The sequence below is a fragment of the Ictalurus punctatus genome, chromosome 22 (assembly GCF_001660625.3).
Source record: "Ictalurus punctatus breed USDA103 chromosome 22, Coco_2.0, whole genome shotgun sequence".
Classification (NCBI taxonomy): Eukaryota; Metazoa; Chordata; class Actinopteri; order Siluriformes; family Ictaluridae; genus Ictalurus; species Ictalurus punctatus.
Genome location: NC_030437.2, coordinates 16959253 through 16981877, shown reverse-complemented (window position 1 = coordinate 16981877; position 22625 = coordinate 16959253). Strand labels below are relative to the sequence as shown.

General features: G+C 38.8%; 1 protein-coding gene across 1 annotated transcript in view; it reads right to left on the bottom strand.

Moving 5' to 3' along the window:
* The window catches only part of LOC108255454 (calcium-binding protein 7), a 30081-nt gene extending 7824 nt beyond the window's left edge, over positions 1-22257 (bottom strand). The window contains exon 1 of the mRNA XM_017451395.3: positions 21795-22257. Coding sequence (XP_017306884.1) covers positions 21795-21903 — 109 coding nt within the window. The 5' untranslated portion in view covers positions 21904-22257. The remainder of the gene's footprint in view (positions 1-21794) is intronic.
* Between the last annotated feature and the right edge of the window lie 368 nt (positions 22258-22625).

The following is a 22625-nucleotide window of genomic DNA, read 5'->3' as shown; positions in this document are numbered from 1 at the left end:
GCCAATGACCATGTACAATATTTTTATCTAGTTTGTTTAATTGGGGTTTTTTTTTTATCTACTTTCAGAACTTGTGTGAAAATCGGATGATGTTTTAGGTCGTATTTATGCAGATATAGGCCCTATAGAAAATTCTAAAGGGTTCACAAACTGTACATCACAGCGACTTCGATTAGATCGGGTGTTGATTATTTTTCTGTAACGGCAGCTCTGACAATAGCTCCAAATCACAGGTTTATATTAAATGCGTTCGTTGTAATACGTTATCGTTTCTATCCCACCAACTCACATAGGGACCTCTATGATGGATAGAAGTCTTCTATGGAAGGTAAAGCTTTCTGTAAGGAGACTTTTCTTTAGCATTCATGGAAGGAGGCTCCAGTCAAAGGAAGTAAAGCTGTAAATTTGAAAACATGGCAAAGTTGTACGAGTTTACGCGTTGTGGTTTCTCAGTAACATGACAAGCTGCGGTTTGTTTTGGTTTTTTTTTTTTGTTAATCTTATTACCTTCAAGAGAGACCAAAAAAAAAGAGAGGCTGGTGAAGGAATAGCTGTTTATAGCTGCTATCACATAAGTGATAACAGATAACTTGTTTCACGGACATTCCACAACAATAAATGTAACTATAAATGAATAAAAAGTACACAGTGTCCTCCTTACATACATTTCAGGACGTGCTCGTTGTGGAAGATAACCCACTTCAGCGTGGTAACAGTAACTACACTTCGAGTCAGACACCACACCTCACCATTGATTGCTTTCCTAAAACAGCATGCCTCCTAGAGGTTTATTCCCTACTCGATGTCTACTTTTCTACTCATATGCTTCATCAGGAGCATTTTTCAGATAGCATGTGTGTGTATGAATGTTTGTATTGCATTACCTTGAAAGACATACGTAAGTACAGCAACACCATTTTCCCCGAGGTACAATTTAAATGTGCCCTCAGAGGTACAATTATTGTGTACCTTATTGATATTTCTTTAATTAAACCAAAAAAAAAAAGACCTACCCTAGAGGCTACCACCTTGATGATAAGCATATTTACCGCAGTATTTATTTATTTATTTATTTACTTACTTATTTTCGTTCTGAGCGGTCACAACGACAGCATAGGAGACTCGGATCATCCAGCTCAATAAATATCTCAGCTTGTCATCATGCTGCATACAAATGAGACTCTGGCTCCAGGTCCAGAATCTCCTCTGAATATCCTTGCCGGCTTTGTCTCTCTCTTTTGTTGTTTATATTGACGTCTTGGCTCTAGTTCAATTTCATCTCTTTTAAATGGAAAGCTTCGGCTGCTCCTGATACGCACTCACGCTGTGCCGGATGTGTGAAGGTGTGCTCACACTTCAAAGATATAGCGATTCCCGCCGTGACTTCAAGTGAGACCGACATGAAAGTGACCCTTCGGAGAGCACCTCTGCGCGGGGTTAAATGGATTCCTTATGCTATACGCCCCTATATATAGGAGATGCAAGCGCACGCTCATGAGCATGCAATCGAAATTTGGAATCGAAATCATGCTACTCATAAATCTTCCGACAGGAAACTACAAAAGCTTCATCAAGCAAGTTAAATGGTGTTTAACACTGCCAATATGCGCACATACATCACCATGACGGCGACCGTTATTCATTCTGTCCATGGTTTCACTATTATACGTGTGACCTGAGAGCTGCAGGATTTCCCACACACACTAGATCTCCAGTCCACATTTGTGCACTTTCATACTAGCTCTTTATATAACACTCTCCAAGAAGGGAAAAAAAAAAAAAAAAATCAATGCTCGCAAAAGCAAGCTTAACCCCGTGTGTGCGTTCTGCACTTTATTTTTAAACCTCCATGGTAAACTCAGTCCCAGCTTGCATTCTGCACAGACCTTTTATTATATATTTTAACAAGTCTCGAGAGTCTGCAAATGGAGTTAAGCGCAGCACTGTTTCAGAACGATTCTCCCCTCGCTTCACACTCTGCCCCTGAGCAAGAATCATTTTGTGGGGAAGAGTGAACAGAAACATGTTTTTTTTTCTCGCCAGGAGGCAAGAAAGGTATCTGTTCAGGATAACCAGTTATACAACAGTCACCAATCAGTCATCATTTTTTATTTATTTTTATTTATTTTATTTTTTTGCAAAACACTGATAGAAGATGGCCTAATGATTCCATTAACCATTAAAATCATTAGATGCTGATGGGAAACCTCCATTTTGTTTTTAGCCATGACTTAGCGTTTTTACCTGTGGCTGATCGCCAGCTTTGTAAAAGCAAGTCAACTCTCCTAAATTAATCTAGGCTACTAAATCAAGTCCTCTACATTATATACAAGAGTCTCTTGGAGTCAATCTTGCTTTGCTAACCTGTCCAAAATGTCTTGCAAGTAAATACGCTAAAACATCAATCTATCTACTTAAACACAAAATAAATATCGCACTAATCAATGTGCAAAGCAAATTGTTTGTTTGATTTATGTTATGTGCTAGACTTCATGTTAGCTGTTAGCAGATAAGCCTCAGAAGCCATCTGTACTAGCTACAAACACTCTCCTGAGACACCACTGATTGCTGCTACTTCCTTCCGAGCTTTAATTTTCTTCACAACATCTCTACACACATTGAAAGAGATGAGGATAACAAGAAGCCATGGTTATACGTTTTTCTTCCATTACTTTTGAGTCAAGCAGTATGTAGGTACTGTACTTTTGTAGGTACGAATAAAGTTGTGAGTGGGGCATCCATCTATCCATCCATCGATTTTCTGTACTGCTTATTCTATACAGGGTCACACGGGGCCAACGCATCGCAGGGCACAATCGCACACACAGTCACACACACTCATTTTCTGGTAGAGAGCAGAATTCATGTTTCCATCAAATACTGCAAGTTGTCCAGGCCCTGAAGCAGCAAAGCATCCCCACACCATCACACTTCCTCCACCATGCTTGACCATAGGTATGATGTTCTTTTTGTGGAATTCTGTGTTTGGTTTACACCTGATGTAACGGGACCACTGTCTTCCAAACAGTTCCACTTTTGACTCATCAGTCCACAGAACATTCTCCATAAGGTTTGAGGATCATCAAGGTGTGTTTTGGCAGAATTCAGACAAGCCTTAATGTTCTTCTGGGTTAGCAGTGGTTTTCACCTCACCACTGCCATTTGTCCCCAGTGTCTTTATAGTGGAGTCATGAAGAGTGGAGTCATGAAGAGTGACCTCTATTGATGCAGCAGAGGCCTGTAGGTCCTTTGATGTTGTCCTTGGCTCTTTTGTGACTTCCTGGATGAGTCGTCACTGTGCTCTTGGAGGAATTTTGGAAGGTCGGCCACTTCTGGGAAGGTTCACTACTGTGCAGAGTTTTTTCAATTTGGAGATAATGGCTCTCACTGTGGTTCTTTGGAGTCCCAGAGCCTTTGAAATAGCTTTGTAACCCTTCCCAGACTGATGTCTGATCACCTTCTTCCTCACCTTCTTCCTCATCATTTCTAGAATTTCTTTCAATTTTGCCATAGTGTGTTACTGAGTAAAACCTTTAATCAACTTCATGCTGTTGAAAAAGTTCTATGTAAGTGTTGATTTGATTGAACAGGGTTTGCAGTAATCAGACCTGGTTGTGTCTAGTCCAGCTGAACCTCATTATGAATGCAGTTTCATAGATTTGGGGAATACATTTTCACACAGGCCCAGTTTGTATTGGAGAACTTTTTGGCTTCAGTAAATAACATTATCATTGAACAACTGTATTTTGTGTTTAATCAGTTTGCCTTTGTTTTATCTTAGATTTTGTTTTCATTTCTGAAACAATTTAGTATGAAATATACACAAAAACAGAAAAATTCAGGATGGGGGCAAATACATTTTCACAGCACTGTAGTATGCAGTTATAGAAGGGAAATTATTTAAATCTGTTATCACCCAGATGAGGACGGGTTCTCTTTTGAGTCCGGTTCCTCTCAAGGTTTCTTCCTTACTCCCTGTCGTCTCAGGGAGTTTTTCCTCACCACCGTCACCTCTGGCTTGCTCAATAGGGCCAAATTTATAATAGTAAAATTTATATCCAGAATTTATGTAGAACAGCAAAGCTTCTTTGTGGCATTGTCCATGGTAGATGGCACTGAAGTTCACTTTGTAAAGTTGTATCCCTATACAACAGGCTAATTTTGTGCCAGCTACTTTATTTCTTTATTTATTGACCTTTATTTAACAGCTCAGCTACAGTAAAGCTCTCCTTTAGAGCAATGGAAGTACGCTGCAAACTACAGTGCAACAATACGAACCTACCCATCTCCACTGAGTTCGGGAAGGTAGTTCGAATGAACAAACAAGTATCTGAAAGCAAGAAAATAACAGTTTAACAACAAAATAGTTGTTTCACTAATGAGTTAATCTGCGAGGCTAGTACAAAACAGCGTAACAAGTCAAAAGACAGACAAGAGAACTAAGAGCCTCCTTTCTCTCGGCACTTCCGGGTCTTTATACAGACTAGTTGAGTCCTGATTGGTTCCTTAACGGGGCGTCGTCACGTTAACTAATGATGATTGATGTGATGAATGACAATCACAAAACCTAAGAATCATGACACATGGACGTTCTTTCTGTGGTTGCTGGGACTACGGTTGCAGCGATGGTCTTGGGACTGCAATTACAACATACAGTCTTGCACTCGGGTGTCCTTTAGTGAACAGTGGACTAGTTCAACAAACAGACTTCATGTAAAACCATAATGAACTTTCTTTTACTTTTACACTATCCGTCGTTACCCAGATGAGGACGGGTTCCCTTCCGAGTCCGGTTCCTCTCAAGGTTTCTTCCTCGTATCATCTTAGGGAGTTTTTCCTCACCACCGTCACCGTCGGCTCACTCAATAGGGATAAATCTCACACACTTAAAATCCCTATCAGGTGTTTATATGTTTCTGTAAAGCTGCTTTGAGACAATGTCCGTTGTTAAAAGCGCTATACAAATCAAATGAATTGAACTGACAGTAAGAATGATTGAGAGAAGGGAAGAAAAGACAATCAGAGGGGTTTTTTGTTTGTTGTCAGAGTTCGGATAGGTCAATTTAGCTGTAAGTAATAGGGCGTAACGCACAGAAATGGATTTTCAGCCTCGTCTACATCTGTATCTATTGCAGAACACGCAATCGACAGTACCGAGTCATCAATATGATGCCGTCTCCACTGCTAACCGAAAATCAGATCTGACATGACGACACTCCTGGAAACAGCAAAGCTCACTGCAGAAAACTATAGACCAGGTAAAATCGGATAATAAGCGTCCTGAACATACAACATTTATTTCATATAATTAAAAAAAAAAATGAATTGCCAGTGCAGGTTCTCTCTTTGTTTTACACGAGTGTTGGGGAGAACCAACTTGTCGCTCCTTGATGATCTTGGTATCTTGAATTTGTGAAGGGAAAAAAAAAAAAAAAAAAAAAAAAAAACCCTGGCAATAATCTTCTTAACATGAATCTTTCTTAGCTGTAACTGTTGTATAATTTGTAGTATATATTATAACAGCAAGACCTTGTCGTCGCTCTATTGTGTGACTCGGCGAGCACGGCTGAGATCTGCGGTTTGGGAGCAGTGAATAAAGCGAGACCTTCTTTGTTAGCACACGTCCTCATAATTACATGATGACAGAAGCCTGACTTCGAGTGGAAATCTGTCGTCTGTCAAAAAAAAAAAAAAATGACTCAAAAGAAGGATGAAAAACTTCTCTGAACATCTCGTTGGGGCTGACAGACAGCGAGAGGAGATGGAGAGAGAGAGAGAGAACGAGAGGATGTGAGGAGTCAAAGCTGCCATCTGCCATCTTTATTATTTTGACTCTGAGGACTGATCATTCTTATGAGTAATCCAATTACTAGCGAATTTGATACATTTTTAAAAGCTGGCTACAAACTAGCCTTCATATTTGTTATGCATAGCTGTTGTGGTTTTTTTCTTCTTCTTTTTTTATATTCGGAAGAAAGATCCTTTTTTTAATATGCACCCAGTGATGCTCTTCGTCCTCTGAGTCACGCCATGAAAGCATCCGTCTGTTGACCTTAATGTGATTGACAAGGTTTGATTACTGAAAGCAGAGAGTCATGTAGGGTGTGACACCATTGTGACTAAACAGAGATGTGAATGACTAAGCAAAAAGAGCATCAAATAATTTGTGTGTGTGTGTGTGTGTGATTACTGTCCGAGTCGTGCGTTTCTATATAATTCTGACCAATCGAGTTTGAGAATTCGACAATACGGTGGTACAGTGTTCATTAGCCGACTCACTAATGAACTCACACCTGAGTATAAAGACGTGAACAAACATTAAGCAGAGCTAATGGAGGACTTTTAGACTTCATGTAAAAACCATAATGAACTTTCTTTTACTCTCACACTCTCCGATGTGACCCAGATGACGACGGGTTCCCTTCCGAGTCTGGTTCCTCTCAGGTTTCTTCCTCATATCATCTTAGGGAGTTTTTCCCTCATCACCGTCTCCACCGGCTCGCTCAATGGGGATAAATTCACACGCTTAAAATCCCTGTCCTGTGTTTATATGTTTCTGTAAAGCTGCTTTGAGATTGTTAAAAGCGCTATACAAATCAAATTGGACTGAACTGAATATTTAGTCTGAGCGAAGGAATTAATCTGCACTCTTTTCGACAGGGGTGGTACTTTTCCATTTGATATCCCGTGTGTTGTTTGTTAGCCGTCGCTAACTCTCTACAAAGCTGTGTCTAGGTTCAATCGAGTTGTACTTGTTTGTACTTTTTTTGTTGTTGTTGATTTGCAATCAAATCACATTGGATTATGCAAATAATGTGCGTCTCTCACATGACTGAGATAATGTCTGGGATTTTTGGACAGCTTATTAAATTGAGAAAGATTTGTTTCACTTATTAACTGGAAGAAACTGAAGGGAAAACAACTAGCGTACAGGAATTGATCACAATGTAGCCACTTTAAATGTAAATGTAGCTTCTTACTGCTGTTGTTCTGGGTTGGGTTTTTTTTTCTTTTCTGAATACCCTGACTCGGTGTGATGTTTGTTGTGACTGTTTTGTTAAAGCATATGCTGTAAATGAGCCATGCTTGACCCTGCTACGCCTACTATCCGCTAATCTCACTCATGCAGTTCTGTAGTGAACGTGCCTCACACAGCAGATGCTCAAGAAAATCATTCTTGCCGCCTCACGGCTCTTGGTTCAATCCTGAGCTCGTGTTACTGTCTGTGTGGAGTTTCACACATTGTCCCTGTCGTCCTTCAGGGTTTCCTCAGAGTTCTCTGGTTTCTTCCCACCTCCCAGAAACACTCCAGTAGGTTAAGTAACAGAGATTGTGGATATATTTGTGTCATACAAAATGCTGTTCCATCTACTGTATACCTTAAATACATCATCATATACACTCTTGAAATCTAGAACCCTTAACGGTTCTTCAGCTTGTCCCTCTGGAGGAACCGTTAAACAACAGTGATGGTTCCAGATAAAAACCCAAGAACTAGATATGAGTTCCACCGCTCTTTCTCCCAGAACTCTTTCTTTTTTTTTCGCTTTTCAACGGTCGAGGCATTCGAGGATGACTTTTTACCGTGCGCGATGGTTATTTCGGTAAATCCAAGAAGGTCAAAGAAGAGGAAGACAACATTAAACAGACATAATCTATTTACGGAACATGGGAACAACAAACGAGAATCTGAACTGTAAACCACAGAAACAAGGCTTAGCACTGAGATACTGCTGGGGGATTTAATAGATCATCTAATGAATGAGTTAACACAGAACAGGTGAACACAATCAGAAAATACACCAATGACAGGACAGGGGCGGAGACAGGACTAGGAACAGAAAGAACGGCGCATGGAAATGTACACAAAAGCACGAGGAGTGAATTAAAAGCAAGCAGTGCTCGCTTGAAAGGCTTGTCAGTGGTTTTATTGAAATTGCAGTTCTCCTCTCAGGCAGTAGAGGGCTCTGAAAATACAAACGGTGTCTTTAATATATTACGTGTACCTACATGTTTCAACCCAACAACAGCCAAATGGCATATGCGGAAGGACCCAATAACAACACTTTTTTCAAGACTTAAGCCGAAAAGTCACCTCTCATCTACGGAGAGACGTCGAAAAGTTCAGCGCTTTCATTTAAATGTCAGATTTCTCATTTCTTTCATGTAGGGCAAAAGATATTTGATTAATGTGATAGGTCAGTGACAATATTTTTTGTCTCGGAGAATGAATATAGGTAGATGGTTAAATCGCAAATTACATTCGCACACACACACACACACACACACACACACCATGTACAGGTGTAAGCGCTATCCTCTTGTCCTATCACTAAACGCTGTAAATGGTAGTTTAAATTTAAATGTAAATTTAGATTCCTTCTTCATCCTTTTTCCGTTCCTCTCATTGCCAATAATAAAAAAGCAAAAGAAACCAACCTGTGCACGTGTGTAGGCGTGCACGTACAAGTGTCAAGCTGAGCGCAGGTTTCAAAGACTTCCTTTTGCACACAGCCTACACCGAACCGCATGCAAAGTATGATACAGCCCGTGTGTTAGTTTTCTCATTTCATACATTTCACCCAAATCAGAAATAGAAACATCAGCAAACGTCTTATCAACATTTTTATTCAAATATTTCAATACCCATACAATAACACCGGCGGGAATTCATTTAGCCCGCGGCTCTGACTATAAAGTCCCAGCATGCTTTGGCATAACATTAGCACAGCTTTGTCTTGTTATATTTTGCCCTCTTAAGCTTTTCTTCCTGTTTTATTTGCGTTCTACGTCACCACTTAGCAATAAAACTGGTCAGAGATTATGTCCTGAAGATGCACTGGCAAGTGGAAGATTGTGTCATTGACTCAGTCGTAGATCTTACGCAATAAAAATAAATAACTCTAATGTATTGTGTATATATATGGATATTGTGTCTATAGTTATTCGAACCATTACTCATCTAGCGTCTGGAGTAATAGCTGTAAAAAAATAAATAAATAAATAAAGACAAATAATTACTTACATTATAGCAGCTGTAAACAGTTTACTTTCCTTTACTTTCTATTTCCAGTGTTTTACCAAGAGGAGCAGCTTTCACTTTCACTGGTACAAAGCACTAACACTGGAGACTCCTTCCATAAACATTCAATAAACGTATTTTTACAAAACGAGTCACCATATCAACAATTATGCTTTTTTTTTTTTGGGTGTTGTTCAATAACAGCACATTTTTAACCCGTTTCTTATTAATCGTAGCTCATGTAGAGCGTTCCCCATACAAATCCCTGTGAAGGAGCTGTCACTATAGAAACGATAACGTATCCAAACAATTCATATAAACCTCTAGCAGCCAGCACGACTGTCCGGGAAAATGAATTAACACCTCCTGACCAATCAGATTCGAGAATTCCATAGCACCATGATATAATGTGTATTAATGCAAGCCAAGCTACAAAAGAAAGACAGAAATATCAGCTTGCTCTCTGAAAGACACCTCGCCACACAATGAACGCTGCTTAATGAGATTTAATTGGCTTCTAAGCATTCATCGGCGTGTGCAGGAATGAAGAGAAAGCCTCCACATTTAGTAATAAGCCCATGCTGGGCTGAGCGCTGGCTAATCATCAGGTGATTTAACCAGCTATGCATGCTTCCGAAATACACACCCGACAAGCTGCGATAAGGGAAAATAATGACACGTCGTTCAAATTAGAAATTAATGTTCGTTGCATGCTTAACCAGGTCTGACATTAAAAAACATGGTTGGCACTTATATAGCGCTTTTGTAACCTTAGTGGTTCTACAAAGCACTTTACACTGGTTCTCATTCACCCACACACACTCACACACCAATGGTAGCAGAGCCGCCATGCAAGGCGCTAACTTGCCATCGGGAGCAACTTGGGTTGTTCAGTGTCTTGCGCAAGGACACTCCGGCATGTGGAGTCACGTGGGCTGGGAATCGAACCGCCAACCCTACGATTAGTGGACAACCCGCTCTACCACCTGATCCACAGCCGCCCCGTGGCTAGAACCAGCATTATAGTGTTGTCGCATTTATGTAGTTAGCCATCTTAGCTTAGAATCAGGTTTTCTCACAAAGCGACAGATATCAACCAAATAATATGGAGGCTAGAGTAAATACTGCTTATCTTATGCTAATAACACAATGCTAATACAATGAGAGCTATTTGAGAGCTAGGGATTTTGCCTAAGCAATGACATCGCTTTTTATTGTGTTTGAAGGAAGTATGTGATTGCCAGAGCATAAAAAAGGGGAATGCATGAGCACTTTCATAGTGCTTGCAGGCTAATTGGCCAACATGGATTACTTTAAAATGCTTGATATCGGTCTAATTAATTGGCGGTCGAGATCTAATAAAGAAATTACCCAATTGTTTTCAAGAATTAGGGTTAAACCATAGTAAACTTATACCATACCATGATAATTATAGTTTCTATGATAACGAATAATGGAGGGGAAAAGAATGAAAACAAAACAACAATAAATAAAGTTCAAATCTGTACGTATGAGATCTGCATCATCAGTCAATTACAATGCATCTTCAAATGGGCGACTGTTTTGTGCGTAAAGGACATCCGATGCTCTTTTGTCATTAATTAATATTTTCCCAGCTACCCTCAAAGATATATCACACATATGAATGTATGATGGTTTAGTTAGATTTTTTTTCCCCCCTGATGTACATGTTTGCAGCCATATTTGAGTGAGGTCACAGTTTATCTACGCGACCGTGCCACTTTGCTCCTTTTACAGTACTTTACAGTTTGCAGTACTCGCTGATAATATTAGTAAAATTCACCCGATAAAAGAAGAACACGTGTGCAAGGTGCTAGGATGTTATTTGGGAAATATAAAGCATGTCATTTAAATGGTAACCCTTCACAACAACACTATACAACTCCGATTCCAAAAAAGCTGGGACGCCATGTAAAACGTAAATAAATGTCAATAAAAACAGAATGCAAGGATTTGCAAATGAGATATTCGCAGTCTTCGCAATTTTACGTTGAGGAACATTATTCTGAAATTGTTCGAGGAATTGTAGACGCAGTTTTTCGCAGATTGGTGAACTTCTGCCCGTCTTTACTTTAAGATACTCTTTTTATCCCCAATCACCTCACTGACCTGTTCCCAATTAACCTAATCAGTTGGAAAATGTTCCTCCAGCTGTTTCTTTTTACTAACACTTACTTCTCCAGCCTTTTGTTTCCCCCGCCCCAACTTTTTTGAGACGTGCTGCGGCCCGCGAATTCAAAATTACCTTCTTTTTTTTTTCTTCTTCAGTTTAAACATTCGATATGTTTTCTCTGTTCTATTGTGAATAAAATACGGGTTTATGAGACTTGCAGATCAATGCATTCTGTTTCTATTTACATTTTACACAGCGTCCCGAATTGGGGTTGTACATGAATAATTGTACAATGATACCTGAATTAATACTTACTTAAATATGAACTAATGAAGTGCTAACCTTTCTTGTGTGTAAAGGAGCAGTGTGCCAGACCCTAGCCACCTAGAGCACCTACTAGTGGGAGCCGAAGAGAAATGGATGTAGAATAACAAAACAGGATGAGATTTATTTATTGGTGTTTATCATTAGCGCGTCTTTCTACGTTCGATCAGGAGGATCGATGTAAATTCATTGAGGCTGAAAGTAATCCAGCGCCATCTGACGACATTTGTGCACGCAGCTGCAAAAATTACGCCAAATTATATAAACAAGATGAAACGATGCACGTTTAACTCAGATTCTTTCTTATATAGCAGGTTTGATTTAGTTTACTCCCTTAATACATCAACTAACAAACATGTGCTTGAGGCGGCTGTTATTCATGCATCAATTCATAAGACGCACGTCGTAAATAAGTTTCGCTCGTCATTAGTTTGTACATGTCTTAGTACATGCCTTAACTCATTATTGGTTCATATATATACTTTTACCTGCTACTTTATAACCCAAGTGTACAGTATGCTAAAACATATTGTAGTCTAACATAGTATTAGTATTCTGTTGAATTGAAGCTCTAGATGGCACGAAAGATTTCGGATACACTACTTGTTCGATTGAGTAGTAATAATTTCGTATTTATTTCAATACACTGATGCTGCGTTCTGAAAACGTTTAAACAGAAGTAAATTAACTCCGAAAAAATTGCTTTTGTTTCCTCTGGCTATTATAAATCATGCAAGTGAATCAAATCATTTTTAAATGCCTCTGATCATCAGCGCATACAAATCAGATGTACAGGGATTTGGAGGTGTCCCAGATATAAAAAAAAAAATAAAAAATAAAAAGTTAAGATGCAAATAGGAGGAACACATGAGGAACACGCTAGGGGGTGAAGAGTAGGATCTGACGAATGCTGAAGAAACGCTGCGTATGAAGCACAGTGGCAGTCAGAACGCAGATCATTTATGTCGCACGAGGCTTCTCTGTCAGTTATTTATGCATAGCTTTTCAGAACTTGGGTCTAAACCCATCTTCCTTCTCAATCAGGCTATCGCTCTTTATTCGCACACTGCTGAGAAACATAATTCAGTCCTCTCCTGTCCATTTAGCTGACACTGATATGAACGCTGTAGAAGCCCAACCATTCAGTGTCATATTACAGGCTGATTACAGATTACAGTGTCAGGGTAATGATATGAAGTTTGTCCTAAGAACATGTCGGCGTTTGACCCGCAGGATTATCGCCAGGAAATCTGGAATTCGTTACAGCCGGAAGCATAAAAGAGGCCGGATGACCTGACAGTTATGAATTCTGCTGTGACTCATCAAGGTGAATGAATCAGTATCGTTCACTGAGTCATTCCTTTTGTTCAGGCTTCGCTATTTCTAACCGCAACTGCTTTCACAGGACCCGAGACCGACCGCCTCGACCAATAGCAAACAAAATCAACCAATAGCAAACAACCTTCATTGGATGGAGATGATCAACTGTCGATTTCATATTCTAACAGGTCAGAAGGTGTTGATTCATTTTCTATAACAGTAGCTCTGACAGTAGTTCCGGCTGTAATTGAAATCATATTAATCCGCTCGGTCTAATATGTTACCGTTTCTATAGTAACACCTAATTCGCAGGGACTCATCCGGCTAAAGTGGCACATCGTTTAACGTAGCCTAACAATAAGTCGTGTTTTTTTTGTTTTGTTTTGTTTTTGTTTTTTAATGTATGCACTGTGTTTTTATTCAAAGAGAGAGAGAGAAAAAAAACATATATGTACACAAGTTGTGACGGAAAAATTATGTGACGGACATTTCAGCAAGGAGTTTCCGCTGATAAAAATGAAAGTTACTGTAAATGTGTAATCTTTTGGAAATCGCTAAGCAGAATAAATGACTCCAGGAGGGATAATGGAGATTCCATTTTGCATCTGGGCCACATCATTATGTTAATTAATTTCCTATAACTGGTGAGATTGTCTTTCTGGAAATGGTGCAATAGAATGCAACACAAAAAAAAAAAAAAAAAAAAGGTTGTTTGCATCTTGACAAGTTTGTGCACTCCAGTGAAATCTAAGGTCAGATGTATAACTTTCAGGGTGCTTTAAATGACATGGTATTAATATCAATATAAAAAGCAGGCTCATGGTTAAAAGTACTACTACTTCTACTACTGCTACTAATACTACTACTACTACTACTACTACTAGTACTGCTGCTGCTACTACTACTTATACTATTACTAATACTACTACTACTGCTACTACTACTACTACTACTGCTGCTGCTGCTACTACTTATACTACTACTAATACTACTACTACTACTACTACTGCTGCTGCTACTACTTATACTACTGCTACTAATACTACTACTACTACTACTACTACTACTAGTACTGCTGCTGCTACTACTACTTATACTATTACTAATACTACTACTACTGCTACTACTACTACTACTACTACTGCTGCTGCTGCTACTACTACTTATACTACTACTAATACTACTACTACTGCTACTACTACTACTACTACTACTACTGCTGCTGCTGCTACTACTTATACTACTACTAATACTACTACTACTACTACTACTACTACTACTACTGCTGCTGCTACTACTTATACTACTGCTACTACTAATACTACAACTACTACTAATAATAATAATAATAATAATAATAATAATAATATTAATAATAATGCTACTACTGCTACTAATACTACTACCACTTCTACTACTACTACTACTACTACTACAACTAATAATAATAATAATAATAATAATAATAATAATAATGCTACTACTACTACTACTACTAATACTACTACCACTTCTACTACTTCTACTACTACTACTAATACTACTACTACTACTACAACTAATAATAATAATAATAATAATAATAATAATAATAATAATGCTACTACTACTACTACTACTAATACTACTACCACTTCTACTACTTCTACTACTACTACTAATACTACTACTAATAATAATAATAAGAAGAAGAAGAAGAAGAAGAAGAAGAAGAATGCTACTACTACTACTACTAATACTACTACTACTTCTACTACTAATACTACTTCTACTACTACTACTACTATTACTACTACTAATAATAATAATAATAATAATAATAATAATAATAATAATAATAATGCTACTACTACTACTAATACTACTACCACTTCTACTACTAATACTACTTCTACTACTACTAATAATAATAATAATAATAATGCTACTACTACTACCACTAATACTACTACTACTTCTACTACTAATACTACTACTAATAATAATAATAATAATAATAATAATAATGCTACTACTACTACTACTAATACTACTAATACTACTTCTACTACTACTACTACTAATAATAATAATAATAATAATAATAATAATAATAATATAGAGTTCATTTCAATTCACTAATCTGCATTCTTAGACAACAGTGAGAATGCACTACTATAAACATCAGGTAGAGTAGTCACATAACATTATAAGTACCGTATGTTGTTTCGACTCCAGGGCCTAAATGAGCGATGGTATAAGAGCATGGATATTACGGAGTAAATCCAGCCCAGAATCACAGCTGAGACTGCTGTCACAGTGTTGAATCTGCTCGGGTTTCACCTCAGAGAAGTTAATCTGTCACTACTGATTTTTACTGCACTGCTTGTACTGCAATGATTTTTCAGTACATTTAAGTATTGACTTTTTTATTGAACACAAGTTCCCCTTCAGTGTTTCTGTTGTCAGTGACTAAATCTTTGAGATAACTTTAAAAAAAAAAAAAAAAAAACAACGAAAATAAAAAACCTAAATTAGCTTAGTTACGTAATGGGGCACAGGGAACGAGCGGTCATCTTCGGACCGACCGTAAAATACACACTGAATAACCAAGCTTCAGTTGTTGACTCTGTAAGAACTACTTCATGAGACAGGAGCTTCATCAGGGAGCACATGCAAACAGCTCAGGCGTGTAGGTGCGTCTCTGGACTGTGCTGAAAATTCTGGAAACCTTTGGCCTAATTATGTGTCTCCTTTTCACCGACAGTCATTCATTACCCAGCATGTGCGCTCAGCCTTCACTGCAGGCACCATGTGCACTTTCCTGCCAACAGGATCATTGGGAAATGTCTTTTTCTGTATGAAGATTAAAGTTTTATACACCAGATTAATAATGCTTCATCTCTGGCCATCTTTATTTTTTATTGAAACTAAACCAAACAGTCTAGTTAAGATGCAACAACCTGAAAATACTATCACATGACTTAAATTAGACTTCAGTATTATTGATTCAGTGGGGTTCTTTCAATAGTTTTTAACTTCCTAACTTTTAACAAACCTCCCTCTTCTAGAGTTCTAGATAGAGGTGTCTCAATCGATCAGTCAGTCAATCAGTGTCTGTCTGTCTGTCTGTCTCTCTATCTATCTATCTATCTGTCTGTCTGTCTAGCTATCTCAGTCTATCAATCTATCTATATCTGTTTGCCTATGTATCTATCTGCCTGCCTGTCTGTCTTCTGTCTGCCTGTCTGTCTTTCTGTCTGTCTGTCTGTCTATCTATCTATCTCCCTGCCTGTCTGTCTTTCTGTCTGTCTGTCTGTCTGTCTGTCTGTCTAGCTATCTCAGTCTATCAATCTATCTATATCTGTCTGCCTATCTATCTATCTATCTATGTAACTATCTATCTATCTATCTATCTATCTATCTATCTATCTATCTATCTATCTGTCTGTCTGTCTGTCTGTTTATCAATCTATCTATATCTGTCTGCCTATGTATCTATCTGTCTGTCTGTCTGTCTGTCTGTCTATCTATCAATCTGTCTATCAATCTATCTATATCTATCTGCCTGTCTGTCTTTATGTCTGTCAATCTATCAATCTATCTGTCTGCCTATCTATCTATCTATCTATCTATCTATCTATCTAGTTGTGACAGTTTAAAAACACAAAAAAATATCCTCACTAGATATGACATACTGAAACATAAAGCATTACGCGTTCTCTCACGGCACCTTCGTCTGAGTATCCGTGAGTGAACCTGGTTCTCCATGTACTACAGGAGTGTGTGAAATTGCTGTATGATCCATGTGTTTCCAACATGTGCTAGATGACAGGGAGGTGGTGTTCTCTCCACGCTCGTGTGCTGCATCCCCCCCCCCCCCAGGCAGCAGCGAAATGCAGATTCAATCACGATGCAGTTCCACCTCTGCCACCTCTGCCAAGTGCAATAATCAAGCTCGAAACAAGCTCAGCGCCTGATCATCATGGTGCCAGTGGAAAGCCATGTGGAGCGCGTGGCCAGGTGCAGGCAACATCTGGGAGTTTCCTCAGAACAGCAAACACTGCCAATCAACAGAGTGTTACTGGCATAGCATGAGGCATCTCTATATCCTGAGTGTATCACTGAAATAAGCAGCTGCAGCACAACCGGCCTTTCACTTTACTTGATACCCTTGTGAGATTTTCATCTGTGGTGCCAGTTCAGTGCTGAATAAAATCATTACAAATGTCTGCGCGCTTGTATTTATAATCATTTAACCTAGTATAAAGAATTTCCACAGATTAGCAACATCTGGCCTGGACCTCGAGTTCAGATCGGATATTTTCATATCCCATTCATGTATTTCACGATCAGAAGCAGGTTCACATTTTAGAAGGTCTAAGAAGATCTAAGATTTGATTTTTGATCTTTTTAGAAGCTCAAAGGAAGAAAGCAGGCTCGGCTACTAAGATGTCGGATCAGTAAAAAGTTCCGGCTGATACTCGGAGCTCTGATCTCTAAATCGGATATGGAAAGAGTGTCAAGGTTTCTGACCAAAAAAATGTCTGCAAAGCTACAAATCCAAATCCGATCATAATCATCATAACCAGTTCGCGTGTTGAAAAAAATTTTAGCCTAATTTTTGTCATTTCTTAATCTTTTTACATACCCAATGGCTTTTTACATAGCACTGGCTACCCAACTAGTATTGAGTGGTCACACATGACCAAAGATTTTATTTATTTATTTTTTTTAAAGAAAGAAAGGGGAAAAAAAGACACGCAGCACACGGGCTGTGACCGTGACAACACTCTAACTCAATGACTACTTAGCTAGAACATCAATCTAGAGGTATTAACAATGATTAGATTTTTAGATTAGATTTCTGTCTTGAGTTCTCCCTTTCCATGTAAATCATGTTTCCCAGTACAGTGAACACTGCCTGCGTTTATGTCCGCTCCATGTGCTTTTGTTTTTTACTTTATTATGTCCAAAAAGAAATATTTAGTCTATTTCAACCTGCTGTTTCTGACTTTTGTTGCAAAGTCTTATCATGTGTTTTTTTTTTTTTTTTTTTTTTTAAACAAAATAAAAAAAAACACTCTTTATGTCCAGAACTGAGTTTCTTGTTTCCTTGTTTGTTTGGTTGTTTTCTTTTTTTTTGTTTGTTTTTTTACTCTTGCTTATGATTCGATTTATGATCATGGATTACCCCTGCCTGGAATTTTGACAATTATTACTGGATTACGTATAATAAATACCACGCACTGGCACTCTATTTCTAACCATTTATTACAATTTCTCAATATTCTGACGTGTTGAAATATCTCTGCTTTGACTTGTCATTAATCTTCTTTTATAATAAACGCTCCATACTCTGTCCTCCATGTTGTTGTTATTCCTCGCGTGTGCACCAAGCTGATTGGTTAGCTGATTTTTAAAAAAATAAAAAATTTTTAAAGTTGTCACCATGCACTGTTCTGAAAAGTTACACATTTGGAGTTGCACATTCCGGCCTGCCTCGAGGCCACCTCCTGTAGGATTACATTTAAAACATGCGCTGGTGGTTGAGAGAAAAACGACGCCTAATTAGAGTGAATTAGAGTAAATAAAGCCTCCGTGACCGTTCTCTGATTTTGTACGCATCAGTTCTTCTCCTGTGGCAGGCCATTAAATTCACTGGATGGCCGTGTTTGAAAGTTTTGAAACGAATTCTAACCAAAGTCCTTCATGGGAAGTCAGCCATCTTGTCAACACTCCTGAGCGGTTATTTTCAGCATTACAAGACTGTTTTTGAATTGGGGAGACACGTATACCAGAAACAGGCATTTAAGGCCTATTTGAAATTCAGGCAGAAATAATGGCTCTAATATTTTTTTAAAAACTGAATGAATGAATAAATAAATAAATAAATAACATTCATGTTTCTCAGCGACTGTACATGCATGTACAAATGGAGCAAAGCGTCCTCTATCTGTGCATATATCGGTGTAAGACTCTGATAGGTAACACTTTTTCGCGAACATCTTGATTGGCTGTTTTTACTGAGGGGCGGGACTTGTCATACAGCTGTGTAATACAGCGACCATGCTAGGCGTTACGTGCTGTCCCAATCAGTGGCCTGTCCCTACTCATACAGTCTCTGTAAACACCAGCAATACATCAATACCGTCGTCTTGACCCCGATACCGATAAAATGAATAACCTACTTTGGATTCATCAAGACACATCTTTAATTCAGTTTACGTTTCCCGGGTTACAATAGCGCCAATGAAAAGAACATATGTGTGTGTTCATGCGCTTAGACTACTAGGCTCATTCTTTATAACATTACTAGGATGATTTCAAACGAAGTGTGCATTAGCTAGCTAAATTATTTACCTTGGAATTATTTTTAAAAAGAGCAGTTTTTCTTTCACTCTGGAAAGTGAAGTGTTTCTTCGCTGCACTGGAATTCCTCGTTGTCATGGAGATACCGACGTTTTAAGAGCTGGTATTTTTTTCGCTGTCCAAGGGTTGTCTCTACACCTTGTTTCTTACCTAATTAGCATTTACGGTGTTGGTTGCTCAGTTGTTTGATCAGTTTAATCGTATAGCTCGTCTTTTTGATATTTTTACAGAGCACGGTTTGCGGTCTGGTCCAGATTGCTGTCGATTCATGTCGTCTGCTCATTAGCTCAGCGACGTGCACTGGGCTTCACGTGATGTCGTATGTTGATACCGATACCAATATCGATATTGATGCATCCCTAGTAAAAAACCTTCATAATGATTCGTCATCATGGATGTACTGAACCGATTCCGGGCCTAAGAAGCAGAACCGATATCAGATTTGACATGGCTTTCGATCTGATCAACTGATTGTCTCAAAGCACGATGCTACTGATGCTTTTCGTAACTTCTCTCAGTTACTCTGACGTCATCAGTATCGGATCAGTATTAGGTATACTAATACGCCGAGCTCTGATATCTGTATCATATCAAAAGGGCTGGATGTGTGCATCTTCACAGAAGTGTTTTCATAGCGATATAATGACACACCAATGCCTCATATTCCATTCTGTCCCAAAGCGTGAGAAATATAACACGTTCGTGAACCCTACGAGCAAAAACAACTTATTTATTCTTGACATCTTTGTACGAGTGTTTTAGCTCTGCTGTCGTTCTCTCTTTCATATCAGACCACACTAATCCGCTCTTGAAGTGTGTGTGGGTATGTGCCTGCCTTTGTTTGTGTGTTAGTGTGCCTCTTCTTGACAGTGTTTACAATTTGCCTTGCGTATCAGAGGATGTGCTGCAGCCGTATGGAGCTGAATTCCGATGCAGGTGTTGGAGACGTGTGTGTGTGTGTGTGTGTGTGTGTGTGTGTGTGTGTGTGTGTGTGGTAGCCTGACAAGATGCTTTTGTTCATCATGCTGCCCGCTGTAATAGCCTGTCACCTCAGAGTATCACTAAGCACAAACCCCTCCCCTGCTTATGGTTCATATTGGCACGGAACGAGCCACAGCTGACACTTTTCCCCCTTCGTTTAAAAGCTTTATGTCAAAATACAAACCCAGACGTCACCTTTATTGATGTTTTTCAAAGAATGCATGTTTCCTCACAAGTGTATTTCTTGCTTAACGTAGACACCCCGCTCGGTTTATAGCCACGGTGAGTCCTAGATGTGTTAATAGCACGAGTCATAGGGCTAATTTCAGTACTGAGTACTGGATTTCGAACTTGCTTTTGTTTGTGGCTAACAACTTTCCAAGCACTGAAGTCTAGAAACATTCTGAACGGAAGGATAATGTGTATCAAACACGTCGCTGTGATAGACTCCTCCCGAGTCCATAATGATTTGAATTATTGCTTTAACCTTGGAGAAAATCAATAGATTTGAGCTGGAAATTGAAATTGATTGAAGCTCTCTCTGTCTCTCTCAAACACACACACACACACACACATGTGCACATTTCACGGTATCTCTAAAAGAATAGGTTTTCCTTGGTGGAATTTTTTTTCTACAATTTTTTCTTTTTTTACGTTTTTAGAATATTGAGATTGCCCTCGGTGGTCATTTGACTTGTACTTTCAAAAGAAAGTACTTTTTTTTTTTTTAAAGAAAAAAAAAATGAATATTTATAGTTACTTTGGACCACAGGTTTGCTATTTGCTTCATGTTTGAATGGAATGGTGAATGAAACCTGGAAAGCCTGATTGTGGTTGATTTTTCCACCAGTTTTAGACTTCGTGACACAGGAAGGAAAATGAAATGCACTGAAAATAAATAATGATAAGAAATGACACCCGGCTGCTTCCTTACTGTAGGTGCAAGAAAAGTATTGAATGGTAATAAAAACCGATAATCAATCAATTATATGTCTCAAACAAGATATATGACAAATCATACTATAAGAAGAAGAAGAAGAAGAAAATAATATAATAATAAATAGAATAGAATAATAATAATTTTAAAAAATATTTTTTTGAAAAAAAGGAAAGGATTATTTAAGATCTATAACATATAATTATGTAGATTCAGATGGACAGTTTATTCAGATTATTATTATTATTATTATTTAGATCTGGCAACCTGTTCTAACAATGAATTATTGGCTTATTGGGAGAACACTCCTATAGCCAATATTCTGCTCACCGGCAGAAATAATTAGAAATAAACCAGCAGAAAGTTTAAATCCAGTCCAACATAATAATTTTAGAGCATTTCTACACTGCAGCATTGATTCATTCAGTGAGGAGGAAAAAAACAACAACAAAAAAACAACAACCCAAAAACACTGAGAGCACACTAACAGGTGCTCTGAGACTGTGAGTGACAATGGATGCGCTTCTTCTCCATGATCATTCATTTCATTTCAATTCGGTAAGGCTTTTGTCATGATGGAGTTGGATGTATAGAGTTAGATTCCTAATAAGCAAGGCAGAGCGGAGAGACGACAGACATGACTAAGAATCAATGACAGGAACTATTTGGACTGGTGCGTAATGATGATCAGATGCAGCTCATTCATCTAAGCCGCTCGGACTCACCCTCCACTTCATCTTCAGGTAGGTTGACCGGTGTCCCGTACGAGAGGATGTCCGGGATGGTGCAGATCCCTCGGTACATCAAAGTGGAAGTGACGGGGTGCATGGGCATGTCTGCGCGCAGTCCCGATCTTCATATATGACCTCAAAGTCCGCGCCGCGACAACTTTTCCTCCACTTCCTCGTCAACGCTGCTCAGTGCAGCCACTCCGCAGACGAGGAGAGTGCAGACAGAACAAGGCGAGTGCCTCTCCTCCGGGGAGAAAAAGGCGCAAAGAGATCTCATCCGAGGGAAAATAAGGCGCATTCCTCTCACACAAGGCGCGCGCCGAGATGCCCGCGTTCCTCGCGCGCGCGCGACGATCCTGAAATCACTGATCACTACGTTTAATCACTGATCGAATCCATATCTAATCTGTTTTGCGCTGAATGTAGAGTTACCTGCTCAAGGTGACTGAGCTGCGCATCCTTGGAGAATTTTTTTTTTTTTTTTTTTTTTTTTTTTTTTTTTTTTTTGCCATACCGTTTTCTCACTCGTTGCCAAGGCGACGCGTGAAGGCGGTCCTCTATTACCATATTGTCTCTTATTAGCCACTGGATGCATGCAACTTTTCATCCCTTTTTTTTTTTTTTTTTTTTTTTCCTGGAAAATTACTCACAGTCGCAAAACCTAAAGATTTGTGGGTTTTTTAAAGAGAGAGAAAGAGAAAGAGAGAGAGAGAGAATATTTCTTTATCTTGCCATGGTCAATCACACCTTCAACTGGACTAGAAGTAAATAGTTCTTCTGCTTGAAGCTCCTACACTATACTGCTGCTGTGGATGGTCCCACATG